The 14,693-nt window shown below is 37.4% G+C and overlaps 4 protein-coding genes and 1 pseudogene across 7 annotated transcripts; 4 read left to right on the top strand and 1 right to left on the bottom strand.

Moving 5' to 3' along the window:
• Nucleotides 1-13: 13 nt before the first annotated feature.
• LOC110419135 (cellulose synthase-like protein E1) lies at nt 14-3,781 on the top strand. Of its 2 annotated transcripts, none has more exons than XM_021432037.2 (8): nt 14-443; nt 520-838; nt 1,209-1,346; nt 1,450-1,581; nt 2,059-2,271; nt 2,375-2,599; nt 2,694-3,041; nt 3,118-3,781. In XM_021432037.2, exons 1-8 carry the CDS (start codon nt 172-174, stop codon nt 3,673-3,675), a joined length of 2,205 nt encoding a protein of 734 aa, XP_021287712.1. In that variant the 5' UTR covers nt 14-171; the 3' UTR covers nt 3,676-3,781. The 2 variants fall into 2 exon arrangements, with proteins under 2 accessions (XP_021287712.1, XP_021287711.1); XM_021432036.2 differs by having other exon boundaries at nt 1,206-1,346.
• A 436-nt stretch (nt 3,782-4,217) lies between these two features.
• Nucleotides 4,218-4,526, top strand: LOC149527062 (putative peroxygenase 3 pseudogene; annotated as a pseudogene).
• Nucleotides 4,527-4,763: 237 nt separating this feature from the next.
• Nucleotides 4,764-8,051, top strand: LOC110419134 (cellulose synthase-like protein E1). Of its 3 annotated transcripts, XM_021432035.2 has the most exons (8): nt 4,770-5,294; nt 5,514-5,832; nt 5,910-6,050; nt 6,137-6,259; nt 6,346-6,558; nt 6,664-6,891; nt 6,980-7,327; nt 7,411-8,051. In XM_021432035.2, the coding sequence occupies exons 1-8, from the start codon at nt 5,023-5,025 to the stop codon at nt 7,969-7,971; spliced, it is 2,205 nt and encodes a 734-aa protein (XP_021287710.1). In that variant the 5' UTR covers nt 4,770-5,022; the 3' UTR covers nt 7,972-8,051. The 3 variants fall into 3 exon arrangements, with proteins under 3 accessions (XP_021287709.1, XP_021287708.1, XP_021287710.1); XM_021432034.2 differs by having other exon boundaries at nt 4,764-5,264; nt 6,346-6,891; XM_021432033.2 differs by having other exon boundaries at nt 4,767-5,294; nt 6,346-6,891.
• A 261-nt stretch (nt 8,052-8,312) lies between these two features.
• LOC110419391 (transmembrane emp24 domain-containing protein p24beta2-like) lies at nt 8,313-11,283 on the top strand. The gene is made up of 5 exons (XM_021432409.2): nt 8,313-8,440; nt 9,028-9,237; nt 10,057-10,243; nt 10,334-10,441; nt 10,985-11,283. The coding sequence occupies exons 2-5, from the start codon at nt 9,028-9,030 to the stop codon at nt 11,116-11,118; spliced, it is 639 nt and encodes a 212-aa protein (XP_021288084.1). The 5' UTR covers nt 8,313-8,440; the 3' UTR covers nt 11,119-11,283.
• Nucleotides 11,284-11,783: 500 nt separating this feature from the next.
• Nucleotides 11,784-14,504, bottom strand: NOI (RPM1-interacting protein 4 (RIN4) family protein). The gene is made up of 3 exons (XM_021432458.2): nt 14,349-14,504; nt 12,234-12,416; nt 11,784-12,053 (listed from the first exon to the last, which is right to left on the bottom strand). Exons 1-3 carry the CDS (start codon nt 14,352-14,354, stop codon nt 12,009-12,011), a joined length of 234 nt encoding a protein of 77 aa, XP_021288133.1. The 5' UTR covers nt 14,355-14,504; the 3' UTR covers nt 11,784-12,008.
• Nucleotides 14,505-14,693: the final 189 nt, after the last annotated feature.

Below are 14,693 nucleotides of genomic sequence, written 5' to 3'. Positions count from 1 at the left end.
GCACGAAGGTGATCTTAAGAATCGCCCCGTGACAGGTGCACCTAGTTGAGAAATAAATAATTCTCGACAGACTTTTCTGTGAGGGGAAGACAAGGTATCTTATCATTTGATTTTTTGCTATAGCGCTTGGAGATTTATAGTTGTCTGTGTTTGAGAGAGAGACAGAGAGAGATGGGAGATGATAGATACCGCCCGTTGTTTGAGACAAAGAGAGCAAAAGGAACAGCCCTTTACAGAGTCTTTGCAGGGTCTATATTCATTGGTATATGTCTGATTTGGGCTTTCAGAGTGAAGCATCTACCAAGAGAAGGAGAAGATGGGAGGTGGGTTTGGATTGGTCTGCTTGCAGCTGAGCTTTGGTTTGGTTTTTACTGGTTCCTCACTCAAGCACACCGGTGGAACCAAGTGTATAGGCGCACCTTCAAAGACAGGCTCTCCCAAAGGTTTTCCTCTTGACCCTTTTCGATACATAATCTTTTTTCATTTTGAATGCTTGCTTAACTACCGAGGTATGATCAGATATGAAAATGAGTTACCGGGGGTGGACATATTCGTATGCACAGCGGATCCTGTGATTGAGCCACCAATGATGGTTATTAACACCGTTTTATCAGTTATGGCCTATGACTACCCACCGGAGAAGCTCAGTGTGTACCTCTCCGATGATGCCGGTTCACATCTTACCTTCTATGCTCTATCTGAGGCCTCTCAGTTTGCTAAACATTGGATACCATTCTGCAAAAAATTCAACGTGGAGCCAAGATCTCCGGCAGCTTTCTTTGACTCAATTTCTAACTCACAAGACTCCAAACAGGCTAAAGAATTAGCAATTATAAAGGTACCTATACTTCTTCACTGTTTCCCTGGTAAGACATTGAAAAAAATGCAAAGACAGAGGCAGAGCTATCTTTGTCTTATTACATAAAGAAATATTGTTCTGTTGAACTTCTTGTTTCACTTTATTGATATTTGGGCAGGAAGAACGACTCTATGAACTTATATTACTTATAAATCTGATATTATTTACTGTTAATTGGTCCAACTAAAAAGAATCTAACCTGAATGCTTCATTAATTTATTAAAGAGTTTTGCATTTGGGGGTCAAGATTGGATTGCAAGAGCTTGGCATACTGCTATTCTACTTACAAGTTTTAGTGTGTTTTAAAGTCTGTTTTAAATCTTATGCTGGTACTCTTGCTCTATAGAAGTTATATGAAGACATGAAGGACCGAATCGAAAATGCAGCCAAGATAGGCCGTCTGCCTGAAGAAGTGCATTTGAGGCATAAAGGGTTTTCTCAATGGGATTCATACTCTTCTAGGAATGATCATAACACCATTCTTCAAGTATGTTAAAATCGAAACATCAGTTTTTGTTAATGATGAGTAACACTTGAAAGCACTTTGAACCAACTCAGTACAAATTTGTTGCATAACTGAATTTTGCCAGATATTGATTGATGGGAAAGACCCGAATGCCAAGGACATGGAAGGATGTGCATTACCAACTTTGGTGTACTTGGCTCGGGAGAAGAGACCCAAGTATCCCCATAACTTCAAAGCTGGAGCTATGAATGCACTGGTATACAATACTCTGCCGTTCAACATGCAACTTTTTGTTGTCAAAGTAGTAATACAGACATGCAAGGGCAGTAGGTACTGCTATTAAAGACAGATAGAACAGAAGCAGAAAACTCTGAGAATTTTATCTGTAAAGCTTCTTCACTGATTCAGTCTGATACTCAGCATTAAAAAATAGTTCAAAAACATAAAGACAGTAAGTGCTCTTCGTGCATGACACTTGACAAGTGCTAAAACCAGACATCATATCAAAACATGCTTGAGTTGCATGTTTTTGACACTTGACTGCTAACATGCAGTCTGCTTAACTTAAAAAACACCTGTCCTATAAGTCACCACACGTGTTAGTGTTTCTAGAAGTGTATCATGCAAATTTTAGGAACAGATAATGTGTGTGTGTGTGTATATATATATTTATTTATTTATATATATATTCTGATAACACCAAACCTAGCAGATAATGTAACTTAACATGCAGATAAGGGTATCATCAGAAATTAGCAATGGACAGATTATTCTTAATGTGGATTGCGATATGTATGCAAATAATTCAGTTGCTGTGAGGGATGCTCTTTGCTTCTTCATGGATGAGAAAAAGGGCCATGAGATTGCTTATGTACAGTTTCCACAAAATTTCGGCAATATTACCAAGAATGAACTATATAGCAGTTCAATGAGAGTAATAAGTCAGGTATGCATTCATGTACTGATTGCTGCTCATACAAGATTTTTCTCTTCTTGGCAGTCTTTATGACTTCAAGATTTTTTTCTTCTGTTAATGTTGAAAATGATAGGTGGAATTCCATGGTTTGGATGGCTATGGAGGCCCCCTTTATGTTGGAACTGGCTGCTTTCACAGAAGAGATACACTATGTGGAAGGAAGTTCAGCAGGGAAACTAAAAATGAATTCAGAATAGCAACAGACAGAGAAAGGGAAGAAAAGGCACATGCATTGGAAGACAAATTAAAGGTCCTGGCTAATTGTGCTTATGAAGAGAACACTGAGTGGGGAAATGAGGTAACTCTCTCTCTTACTGTCCCTCACTCAATCACACATGCTAGTGTATATTTTTATACACACTTAATTCAGCTTAATGCATTTTAAATTTCAGATGGGACTTAAGTATGGGTGTCCAGTTGAAGATGTGATCACAGGTTTATCAATCCAATGCCAAGGATGGAAATCAGTGTATTTCAATCCGGAAAGGAAGGCTTTTCTAGGAGTTGCACCAACCACACTTGCTCAGACACTGGTGCAACACAAGAGATGGTCTGAAGGTGACTTTCAAATTCTACTTTCGAAATACAGTCCAGCTTGGTATGCCAATGGAAAGATTAGCTTAGGCCTTCAGCTGGGATATTGCTGTTACTGCTTATGGGCTTCTAACTGCTTGGCAGCGCTATACTACTCCATCATTCCTTCCCTATATCTTCTAAGAGGCATTTCTTTGTTCCCTGAGGTATGTTACTACCTTTCATTCTCATTTTCAGACAAATTTTAAGTTTAATCATTTTCTGACAAATGAACATATCCAGTGTTCAAGCCCATGGTTTCTTCCATTTGCATTTGTTGCAATTTCCAAATTAGCTTATAGCCTTGCTGAGTTTCTATGGAGTGGTGGCACAGTCCTTGGTTGGTGGAATGATCAAAGGATATGGCTTTACAAAAGAACAAGTTCCTACCTCTTGGCCTTCATCGACACCATTGCGAAAACATTAGGACTAAATTCTGATTCAGCATTTGTAATCACTACCAAAGTTTCTGACCAGGAAGTCTATAACCGATATGGCAAAGAGATAATGGAGTTCGGAGCCTCCTCTCCAATGTTCACTGCACTGGCAACAATTGCATTGATAAATTTAGTTTGCTTGGCTGGACTGATGAAGAACGTAGCCATGGAAGAGAGCATTGCTAGAATTTATGAGACAATGCTTTTGCAAGTAGTTCTATGTGTCATGCTGGTTCTCATCAACTGGCCTTTGTATCAAGGACTTTTCTTGAGGAAGGACAATGGCAAGATGCCAAACTCTATAGCAATTAAATCAATTGTATTAGCTCTGTCTGTATGTACTTGCTTTACATTCTGGACTTAAATTTTCCTGTTGTTTATTCTGTTACCATTTGCCTGTAACTCACAGTCTCTCACTCCATGATTTGAAGAAATAAAAGGATACCCTCTGTCCCTTGGGGATTCTACGACACCCACAACTAGACAACTCAGACTGAGCTACAATACCTAGGGCTACTTGCTTTGCTGGCCTCATACTTTGATGTGTTTCATATCTACATTTGATCTATCTGGGTTCAAATTCTACTGCTAATTAGTCTCTGCAGGACCACTTCGTGCGATCACAATGCATATCCTATGCCTCTTTGCTTCCTCACTTTTCGCAGGCTCCAATAAACATGTTGAGTGTTGGCCAGCTTATTGAAGAAACTTGTACTTTGCTATTCAAAGAGACACTGTGCACAATCTTTGACTCTAGTGTTGAGCTGCTGTCGGTACAAATAAAAAACAAGTGTTTGCCACTTGGATTGGTTAACGGTGGAACTCAAAGCATATCATTGTGTAATCAGTGATGCCAAGTTTTGGCGCAGAAGACTCAGACATGTCAATTCCAAGTCTATCAAACGGATGATCACTGATAGTCTCGTTGAAGATCTTCCATTGATGACTGATGAAAGAAAGATTCAAGATGACCTGGAAGAAAAATTACCAAAGCCCTGTTTGGCTAGAGCACTGGAAGCTCCTGAGGAACTTCCCAATGGAACATCAGGACATAAGATCAATAGCATGAGTGTCTTTCAGCAACATGTTGCCTCTTTTGACCAAGACAAGAATGGAAGTATTTATCCCTGGGAGACTTACAGAGATAATATACACAAAGCTAAGCACAAAGCTAAGCATGGGAGTGATTTAAGAACATTTGACACAGAAGGATAGGTTTGAATTACTGAGATCCAAACTAGGAGTATTGAAAACTGATCCTATGGAGGTGTGATGGAGTTAGGCCTGCTTGCAATACTCAATGCGAAAAGTACTTTTCAATTGGAAAGTAGTGTCTGTACTAATTACATGTCTTTTACTTGGTGGTTATTTGATTTCTTTATTTTGTTTTCATATTGGTCATGTCTTGACAATTAATGTAAACATGAGGGACAGTTCATAAGTTTAATGATGTGACAATTTCAAGTAGATTTTATTTGTTTGTTTTTCAACATTACTTTTTGTATCTAACAAGCTGCAAGACAGGACCACTTGGCTTATTTGGTTGCTTGATTGGATGTATACAAAATTTTGTGGACTTCATCAAAGTACAATTTTCTTTGTAATCTAAAACTGGCAGAGACCACTACCTGTTTCCTCTTTCTCCCTTTTTATCACCTCAGCTGTGTGGGAAAGACTAGAAAGGTGTTTAAAGTTTGGGAAAAGGGCAGAGATGAGAAACAGTAAGTATGCTCCTCTATTTGAAACAAAGAGAGCGAAGGGCATAGCCATATATAGGCTCTTTGCAGTATCTATCTTCATAGGCATATGTTCAATTTGGGCTTATAGACTGAGTCACATACCAAGAAAAGGAGAAGATGGGAAATGGATCTGGATTGGTTTGTTTGCATCTGAGTTGTGGTTTGGTTTTTCCTGGATCCTCAGTGAAGCACACAGGTGGAACCCTTCTTACAGGTGCACCTTCAAGGACAGGCTCTCGAAGAGGTTTTCCTTTTGAACTCTTTATCTTGTCTGCATAGGCATCATCACTTAAATGAGCATGAACAAGGGGGTAAAACTGCCTTGTTTGCTTAAGTGCTGGTGGCATTCAGTTAAAGTACTTCTATCAGACAACCATTAATTACTAGGAAAACTACTTCAAGAATGGAAACAATATGTTGACTTGTTTGATGTCCTAACACGTTATTGCTTTGCTGTATACAGATATGGAAATGACTTGCCTGATGTGGACATATTCGTGTGCACCGCAGATCCTGCAATAGAACCTCCAATGATGGTGATTAACACTGTTTTATCAGTCATGGCCTATGACTACCCACCGGAGAAGCTCAGCGTGTATCTCTCAGATGATGCTGGTTCAGATATTACCTTCTATGCTCTCTTAGAAGCCTCTCAGTTTGCTAAACATTGGATACCATATTGCAAAGATTTCAATGTGGAACCAAGATCTCCAGCAGCATATTTTATCTCAGTTTCTGATACACATGACACCAAGCAGGATAAACCCTTGGCAACTATCAAGGTAATGTTCCTAAATTCGTTTTTGTCCAAGTCCTTTTTTCCTTTTTTTTAAAAATGTTTCCCTTAACATTCTTGTAGAAATTATATGAAGACATGGAGAACAGAATTGAAAGTGCAGCAAAGCTAGGCCGACTCTCCAAGGAAATATGCTCAAAACATAGAGGATTTTCTCAGTGGAATTTGTATGCTTCCAGGCGTGACCATCATACTATTCTTCAAGTATATTAAGTGTTATATTGATAAGCAGCACTTCAATCACATACAAGCAGTTCACTACTAACTGTCTGAATATTGAAATTTTACAGATATTGATTGATGGCAACGCCACAGATATTAAAGGAAGTGCATTGCCAACTTTGGTGTATTTGGCTAGGGAGAAGAGACCCCAACATCCCCATAACTTCAAAGCTGGAGCTGTGAATGCATTGGTAATCTGCACAACAATGTTTTCTGACATCTTTTTTATTTTCTTTTAATTTTACCAAAATCTAAGAAGAACTTGGTGAATATACAGATAAGAGTGTCGTCGAATATTAGCAATGGGCAGATCATTCTTAATGTAGACTGTGATATGTACTCAAACAATTCACATGCTGTTCTAGATGCTCTATGCTTCTTCTTGGATGAAGAGAAGGGTCATGAGATTGCTTTCGTGCAGTTTCCGCAGATCTTTGAGAACATTACTAAGAATGATATATATGGTAATTCATTAATAGTAGGCCGTGAGGTAATCATTTATACAGCATGTACAAGCAGGGTATTATCCTTTAATCTTTTTTTTCTTTCAATGAATTATTCTTCTGTATCTGAAAACAATGAGGTTGTTCTGAAGGTGGAATTTCATGGTTTGGATGGTTATGGAGGCCCATTATACATTGGAACAGGATGCTTTCACAGAAGGGATGCGCTATGTGGAAAGAAATTCAGTGAGGAATGCAAGATTCAATGGAAGGGAGGAAATAATACGATGAGGAGAGAGGAAAGTGCGCATGAACTAGAAGAAACTTCCAGGTTTCTTGCAAGTTGTACCTATGAAGAGAACACTCAAAGGGGAAAAGAGGTTTAATTCCTCTCGCTCTTCCCCCTCTCGTTCTTTCTTATCTTTCAGACACAGACACTAATTCATTGTCAATGCCAGAATGTTGCAGATTGGTTTGAAATACGGGTGTCCGGTTGAAGATGTGATAACAGGATTATCAATCCAATGCCAAGGGTGGAAATCAGTTTACTTCAATCCACCAAGGAGTGCCTTCATTGGTGTTGCACCAACCACACTACCTCAGACACTAGAGCAGCACAAAAGATGGAGTGAGGGTGACTTCCAGATTTTTCTTTCAAAGTACGGTCCTGCTTGGTTCGCCCATGGAAAGATCAGTTTGGGCCTTCAAATGGGGTACTGCTGCTATTGCCTCTGGGCTCCAAACTGCTTGCCTACATTATATTATTCCGTGGTTCCTTCTCTTTGTCTGCTTAGAGGCATTTCCTTGTTTCCACAGGTAATTTAACTGTTAACTGACCATATTTTTGACTATTTCCTATCCATCCACCAGCAAACTGAACTTGTTTTCTGTGAATCCAGTGCTCAACTCCCTGGTTTATACCATATGTATATGTCATAGTTTCCAAGTATGCTTATAGTCTCATCGAGTTTCTCTGGTCTGGAGGCACAATCCTTGGCTGGTGGAACAACCAAAGAATGTGGCTGTACAGAAGAACAAGTTCCTATGTCCTTGGCTTCACTGATACCATCTTAAAGTCACTAGGATTTTCTGATACTGCCTTTGTGATCACAGCAAAGGTAGCAGACGAGGATGTTTTAGAACGATATCAAAGGGAGATCATGGAATTTGGACCCTCCTCTTCTTCTCCAATGTTCACTCTCCTGGCGACCATTGCGTTGCTGAATCTGTTTTCCCTGCTTGGAGTGGTGCAGAAGCTGGCCTTGAACAAGGATTCAATAAGCCAATACCAGGCAATGGCCCTGCAAATCCTTCTGTGTAGCCTTTTGGTTCTGATCAACTTGCCATTGTACCAAGGCCTTTTCCTAAGGAAGGATAAGGGCAAGATCCCAAGCTCCGTAGCTGTTAAATCAGTGGTGTTGGCTCTCTCTGCTATTACCTGCTTCACATTCATGTATTGAGATTTCACTAATTCCAATATAAATACATTGTTTGGTTGATTTTTGTATATTAATAATAAGGGTTGCATCTTTATTTTGAATTCTTTAATTTAAAAAATTAAAATTTAATATTAAATACATCAAAATTAAAATTTTTATCTTAATTTTAATAACAATTAAAAAAGTAGAAAAAATGACAAAATCAAGAAAAAGAAAGAATTTGAGAGAAGTAAATTAGCTAAGGCAAAATTTGGTTTTAGGAAAACAAAAAAGACAATTGGGCCACGTGGGATAAACAAGAGCTGTTACTCTGTACATGATATACAGGTGATTATAACCCTGTTTAGGACAACATCGTTAGACTTCGAAGTACCCAAGTGCTCGAAAGTTGTTTCCTTTGTGTCTGTCTGTGTTTCTCAAAACCCTTCTAAAGATCTAATCTTTACATTCTTTTTCAACTCTTCAAAGAAGAAAGAAATTCCCCAAAAGGGTAAATTTTATCTTATGATTAAATAAATCTTTACAATACCAAGTTATCGTAATTCAATCACCTCAGTTTATTCCTCTAAAATCTTAGTTCTTTTGGTTGACTTTTCGTAGTTTTGATCTTGTTTTTTGAGTTATTTTCCTTTAATTTTACTTCCTTTTCTGAGACACCAAAGAGATCATTCAGTTGTCTTTCTGTTGCTTTCTTCTTGTGTTTTTGCCTCAATAATTGTGGGTTTTGCTTGGAAAATCTGTTGGGTCAAAAAGTTTTCATCTTTCTTTTCTTCTTTTTAATGCTTTTGGGTGGGAAAAAAGTTCTGGGTTTTTATCAATTATCATGAAATTTGAAGGAAACAACTGGTGGAAAATTGGGGAAATTATATAAGAAAAGCCTGTTACTACTATTTATGGTTTATTATTATCTCATGAATTCTTTTTGCCTTAGGTTTTGATAAAGTATTAGTCTGTTAGTATTTGATTTTGTATAGTTTTTGATGTTTGTGCAATCAAATTAATGCAAATTTATGATGTTAGTTTTATTTGTTTATTATCTTTTATAAGTTGGAGACATTGACTTTTGTAATTTTGCAGATGAAAATTGGATTCCAGGAATTTGTTGCTGCTATATTGCTGGCATTCTTGTGTTGTCCAAATGCAGTGTTTGGGATTAGATTCGTGATCGACAGAGAAGAATGCTTCTCTCATAATGTTAAGTACGAGGGGGATACGATTCATGTGTCGTTCGTTGTCATTAAGTCTGATTCAACTTGGCATTCTAGTCATGAGGGTGTTGATCTCGTGGTAAGCTTTTTAGTTCTTTGTAACAGCTAATCTGATTGTGTCATTGCCTGTCATGTACTTATGTTTCGATTGGTAAAATTTATAGTTCTGTTATTGCAATGTTAAGATTTCTTACTTTAGGCATTGTTAAGATCACAAACTGTGGATGCGTAGTGTTTGAGGACAGGTGATCTGGTGAATCTAAATCAGATCTGTCTCCCCTTTTACTCATAGTGATTGACAGCACCCTCTACCACCAACGCTTCCTCCGAATGTCCAAGAATCCATTTTCAAATTCTGTACTCAAAACGTATTTCGGTTTACTTTCTAGTCCAACGACTGATCTCTTGTTATGGGTAATATCAGTATGTTTTTCAAGTTGGTAGCCTGGACTAGAAGGTGGAAACAGATTCCAAATTTCCAACTTTGAGATACCTATTGGCTGCAAAGGCAATTAGGGGTTGTTGCTTTTGTTTCTTCTAATTTCCATGGTGCTATAGGTGGTAATATTCTTTTTCTGATTTGAATAAGTTGGATGCTGAAAATGGGGTTGTATAAATTTAGTACTTGCAAGCTCTTTCAAGTCAAATAATGAGTTCAAAATAAAGGTTTTGATTGTTTTTCCTATGATTGGGAACTCAATGTCACAAAGACTTTAACCCTTAGGAAACTGAAATTGACTACTCGCATGCTAGTGGAATGACAAGCAAACTAGAACGTTGGAAGGTTGTTTATGTCCTGTGTCAGGTTGATTGCAGTTAGTTTGTTTTTGTAGTTTGCTTCATTTTTCTTTCCCCTGTAAAGGTGGCGATTGAGCTTGCGACTTTTGGCAATTTTCAGGTGAAGGGACCTACTGGTGATCAGATTCAAGATTATCGTGACAAGATAAGTGACAAATTTGAGTTTGTTGCTCATCAAAAAGGAGTACATCGTTTCTGCTTCAGTAATAAATCTCCTTACTATGAAACGGTCGACTTTGATGTACACGAAAGTCATTTTACATACTATGATCAGCACGCAAAAGATGGTAAGCCATGTTTTATTTGCTTTTTCATTCTTTTCCCCTGCTAAACCTCTAATAAAGTGTGCTGACTGCTGTTCTCATACTTGTCTGCAGAGCATTTTAACCCTTTGTTAGAACAAATATCTAAGTTAGAGGAAGCTCTTTATAACATTCAGTTCGAGCAGCACTGGTTAGAGGCTCAGACAGAACGGCAGGCAATAGGTATATTTACCTTAACATTTTTTATTTTTAATTAAGGCAGTTCTGCCTGATGTTCCATCATTGATGCCTTAAGGACTTATCTGCTCCTGTCACCATCACCTTAAAGCAATTGAGAAAGTTGCTAGATTTTGCTATGAATTACAATAAAGCATCGCTTTAAGTCTTAAAACTCATTATCACTTAGGTTGCTATACTATGTTTCTTCGAGCTTTTAAATTGTGTACTAGGAAATATTTTCACTATATGTTACTCACTCAGCAGCTGCAGAGTTTGTTTCATGGGTTTCTATTGCCGAACCTATGCTATGTTTCTTAGAGCAGTTACTCTTTTTATCGCTGAACCTAAGCTTGTTAAACCCGGTGAGGATGAAATATAATAAGGTGTAATTAAGTGTCTTTTTGGAATATTGGAGCTAATATCCATATTGCATCAAATAAAAACCTGTAGCATAAGCATTGCACTAATCTCTCTCTCTGTCTCGCATGAATCCTTTGCAGTTGATTATTTTTTCGTCTAATCATTCTCTCTCGACTTGAAATGCAGTAAATGAAGCTATGAGTAAAAGAGCAGTTCACAAGGCCATTTATGAATCTGCAGCACTAATTGGAGCAAGTGTTCTGCAAGTTTACCTACTCCGACACCTTTTTGAACGGAAGCTTGGGATGTCCCGGGTTTAGTTTAAGCGCTACGATGCAATGTTTTATTGGCTATAGGATCATGCAGACTGTTGTAATCTGAGGCATTTAATATACATGTACAGAATCCTTGAATTCGGATACAGTTTTTTCTTATGGTCGAGCCTTGATTGAGCTTTAGATCAATAAAGCATGAGTTTCAAGTTATTTCCGCTTTAAACTTTTTGCATGGTTGAGCCTTTTAGATTTGCTATGGTTGAGCTTTAGATCAATAAAGCATGAGTTTCAAGTTTTTTCTGCTTTAAATTTTTTGCATGGTTTCACACGGCGTGAGTGATGTTTCATCAGCCACTATCTGCAAACATGCTTTTGTCTGGAAATTGTTAGTCCTGGAAAGGCGATATGTTCATTTTCGAACTACTCAAAAATGGCACATCTACCATCAGCAATTCTAGAGAGCTACAATGGTAGGATTTTCATGACCATATAACATGTTCTGCTACCTGCAAGCTATTTACTGCCACTGAAATATTTTGAAGGAATGGCATGCGAAAGAGAGTTCTATTGTTGTCTCCAATTAATAGAAAGAAAGAGCAGTGAAAGAGAACGAGAACCTTTTCACAAACACGCCAATCACTTGTATAACATGAAGAAAGAATATGTCACACCAAAGCTCTACAGCTTATAACACAGAGTAGGCAAAGACAAGAAGAAATAACTCAGCTTCTAATAATAACCCACCAAATCAGTACATATAGATACAGTAAGTGTTTGTCTTCTTTGCTCTTTCCTCCCACCAGAATTAAATTTTACACCACAAAAAAAACAAATTCCAGAAGGGCTTATCACTGCCCTATAGATCCTATCTTGTTTAGGAATATATGGTGGGGCTTGAACATACTTGTGGAAGCTCTTATACAGGCAGGACTTCATCAAGATTCCGCAGGTGGTGCTTGAATGCAGCAAAACCATTTTTTCTATGGAAGAGCACAACGTCAGGAGAGAAATCTAAAACATCTACAGTTTATAACAATAATAAGAATATGGAAATGGTGCCACATTCAAGCAAACTGCTATTTACCATCAAGCAAGTATCACCACTGCCCTAATATATGCATCCAGATGCCAAGAACAAGAAGTCATTAGAGATTACTTACAGGCTGGGGTTTGCCAGGATCCACTCCAGACTTAACATGAGTATCAGACTTCGCTGGAGACTCAGGTTTGCCACCTGTTTTCTTCTCATCCCTTGCCTTGTTAAAGATCACAGTAAATCCCTCAGCAGAAGCAGGATCATTGACATCCCATTCACCAAATTTTGGCAATGGCCGTCCCTTGTCCTGTTGGGCAAAAAGAAAATAAAAGGTTCCATGTCAAAATCCTCATAACCAAAGAAGCCATACCGATAAACACCAAGCTCAGTATCAACAATTTTTTCACATTCAATAAGCAAGGAATAGTATGACAACAGAACAATTACAACAATAAATTGTTAGTTTGCTGGTTGTTTGGGGAGAAAGGAACTGATAAACCACTATTCATTCAATCCAACCTCTAAATGCCAGTCAAGCTGCTGAATGACAGCTGCAGAGCTACTAGATACCATATGGCTCTTACATAAGTTCAGCTTCAACTTATAACAAAGTAAATTCTATTTAACAACTGCAAATCTTGTTGGCATGCTTTGGAATATTGAAGAACAAACAAAAGTGACTTTTGACCTGATTCTTTGTGCAATAGGGTAAAAAGACACATTGCAATCTGAATCATTACAACTCATAAATGGGCCTAAATAGACAGTGCAGTTTAAATTAACCAAACACTGGTTATTGATCACTTACAGAAAGCACTCCAAAAAAACCTGGTCTAAGACCACAAAAATTCGTTGTGATCATTATTTATTTCAATATCATATGTCCAACAAAACAATAAAAAATGGTTCATAAAATAACTGTTCTAAACAACTATATAATCATTGACTTGTAACAACTTTTATTCAAGGGAGCTGTTAGGTAGGTAGAACAGTGAAAGCAAGCCATGCCTAGATAGCAACAATACACTCAATTATACAGTTAAAGCACACAATGTGCAACAATTGAGAAGAAATCACAATGAACATTAAAGGGAGATAGAATGACCACATAAAAGCATATGACATCAATATAAAAACACAACCAGATAACTTGAAACGTTCACATTCTTGGACAGATACAGTGAAAAGTTTAACTTATCTTGAAACAAGATAAAAAGGAATCTGCCAAAAAGTCGAACTTGAAATGACGTAAACTAACAATCAATATAATATCAAGTTATGAATATCCAAGCATAAACTAGTCACATCTTTCAAAACAACATTGCTATAGATCCCATAAAGAACATTAATTACTTAGTGTTGGTCCATTGAATATAAACAGATCAAGAGAAAATATTCGTCTACTTCAGAATATGAACAAGTTTATTGGATTATGACATCCATGATCAAGCTGCCATTCAGGGAACTCAATTAGAATATCAAATACTACACAAGCAACAATATGTGCCCTCTAAACACTCTCGACAAAAGCTAATTTTCTTCTCTGAGCAAACTCAATCTCTTGACTCTTGATATGTAAAGAACTTTACCACGATCCTGCATTTTCACTTCTTCCTTACAGGCTTCATACTTAATCAGAAACTACATTTTCCACACAAAACTAATGGTACATTAATTGAACTTGCTGGATTCCTATTAAAACCAAGATTATTAAAACATGTCAAAACGATTCATTCACTCATTTGCTAATGCATCCCATTTTCATTCAATATAAATCTAACTTCCAAACTACATTTAGACTAAAATTACCTTGAAAAATATCAAATTTCCAGCCATAAATCATATTATTACACAAGCAAATCACTCAAATGATACACAATTCATCAGCTAAACAAAACAAAAAGCGCAAAACCAGCTTCCAAAACAACTCATCAAGAAAACAGAAATAGAATAATCAGAAGGTAACTTTCCAATCATGGACATCAAAACTTGCCCAAATTTTAAGCAAAAAAAGAGAACTTTGATCAGCAACAAAATCAAAGCTTGATTTTTCTCTTAAAAATTGGAAAATACAATGAAACCCAGAATCAAAAACCCAAAAACATATGAATCAAAGCAATCCGGGGCTCAAATCCATCAAAAACAAAATAAATCAAATCAACCAACAAAAATTAAACCTTTCTAAACCAAATTTTAACAGAAATGAACAGAAAAAAAAAACCCCAAAATGATTACATACCGACATGAATTCTTCAGAGAGAAACTTTTCTCGTGAAGAGAGAAGAGAGAAGGGGCTTTAGAGAAGGAAAAAAAAAATGAGAGCTTTTAGAAAGAGAGAGAGACGGAAGTGAAGAATTTTGCGAGAAAAAAATGTGAACAGGAGGAAAAAAAATTTTGGATGTTGGGATAAACGGCGTTAGTTTTGACGGTTAACGGACAGGGAGTGGTGAGAGAAGAGGGAGAGGGGGAAGTGAACCGAGCCGTTAGTATAACGTAGGTGATGACGTGCACAGATAACGGGAACGGCAAGATGAGCTGGCAAACGACGTGGTGACAGATGTTGGGTTACACGGAGGCAAAGAGG

The sequence above is a fragment of the Theobroma umbraticum genome, unplaced genomic scaffold (assembly GCF_002168275.2).
Source record: "Theobroma umbraticum cultivar Fairchild unplaced genomic scaffold, ASM216827v3 scaffold_67.0, whole genome shotgun sequence".
NCBI classification, from domain to species: domain Eukaryota; kingdom Viridiplantae; phylum Streptophyta; class Magnoliopsida; order Malvales; family Malvaceae; genus Theobroma; species Theobroma umbraticum.
This window is presented reverse-complemented; position numbering and strand designations above follow the sequence as displayed.

Excerpts from the sequence above, each read along its gene's own strand:
- LOC110419134 (XM_021432033.2), top strand. The coding sequence starts at position 5,023 with ATGAGAAACAGTAAGTATGCTCCTCTATTTGAAACAAAGAGAGCGAAG. Across the intron at positions 5,833-5,909 it reads AACCCTTGGCAACTATCAAG|AAATTATATGAAGACATGGA; the intron begins GTAATGTTCCTA and ends ACATTCTTGTAG. Across the intron at positions 6,051-6,136 it reads ACCATCATACTATTCTTCAA|ATATTGATTGATGGCAACGC; the intron begins GTATATTAAGTG and ends GAAATTTTACAG.
- LOC110419135 (XM_021432036.2), top strand. The coding sequence starts at position 172 with ATGGGAGATGATAGATACCGCCCGTTGTTTGAGACAAAGAGAGCAAAA. Across the intron at positions 2,272-2,374 it reads CAATGAGAGTAATAAGTCAG|GTGGAATTCCATGGTTTGGA; the intron begins GTATGCATTCAT and ends TGAAAATGATAG. Across the intron at positions 2,600-2,693 it reads ACACTGAGTGGGGAAATGAG|ATGGGACTTAAGTATGGGTG; the intron begins GTAACTCTCTCT and ends TTTAAATTTCAG.
- NOI (XM_021432458.2), bottom strand. Across the intron at positions 12,054-12,233 it reads ATCCTGGCAAACCCCAGCCT|AAAAAATGGTTTTGCTGCAT; the intron begins GTAAGTAATCTC and ends GCTCTTCCATAG.
- LOC110419391 (XM_021432409.2), top strand. The coding sequence starts at position 9,028 with ATGAAAATTGGATTCCAGGAATTTGTTGCTGCTATATTGCTGGCATTC. Across the intron at positions 10,244-10,333 it reads TGATCAGCACGCAAAAGATG|AGCATTTTAACCCTTTGTTA; the intron begins GTAAGCCATGTT and ends ACTTGTCTGCAG. Across the intron at positions 10,442-10,984 it reads GACAGAACGGCAGGCAATAG|TAAATGAAGCTATGAGTAAA; the intron begins GTATATTTACCT and ends CTTGAAATGCAG.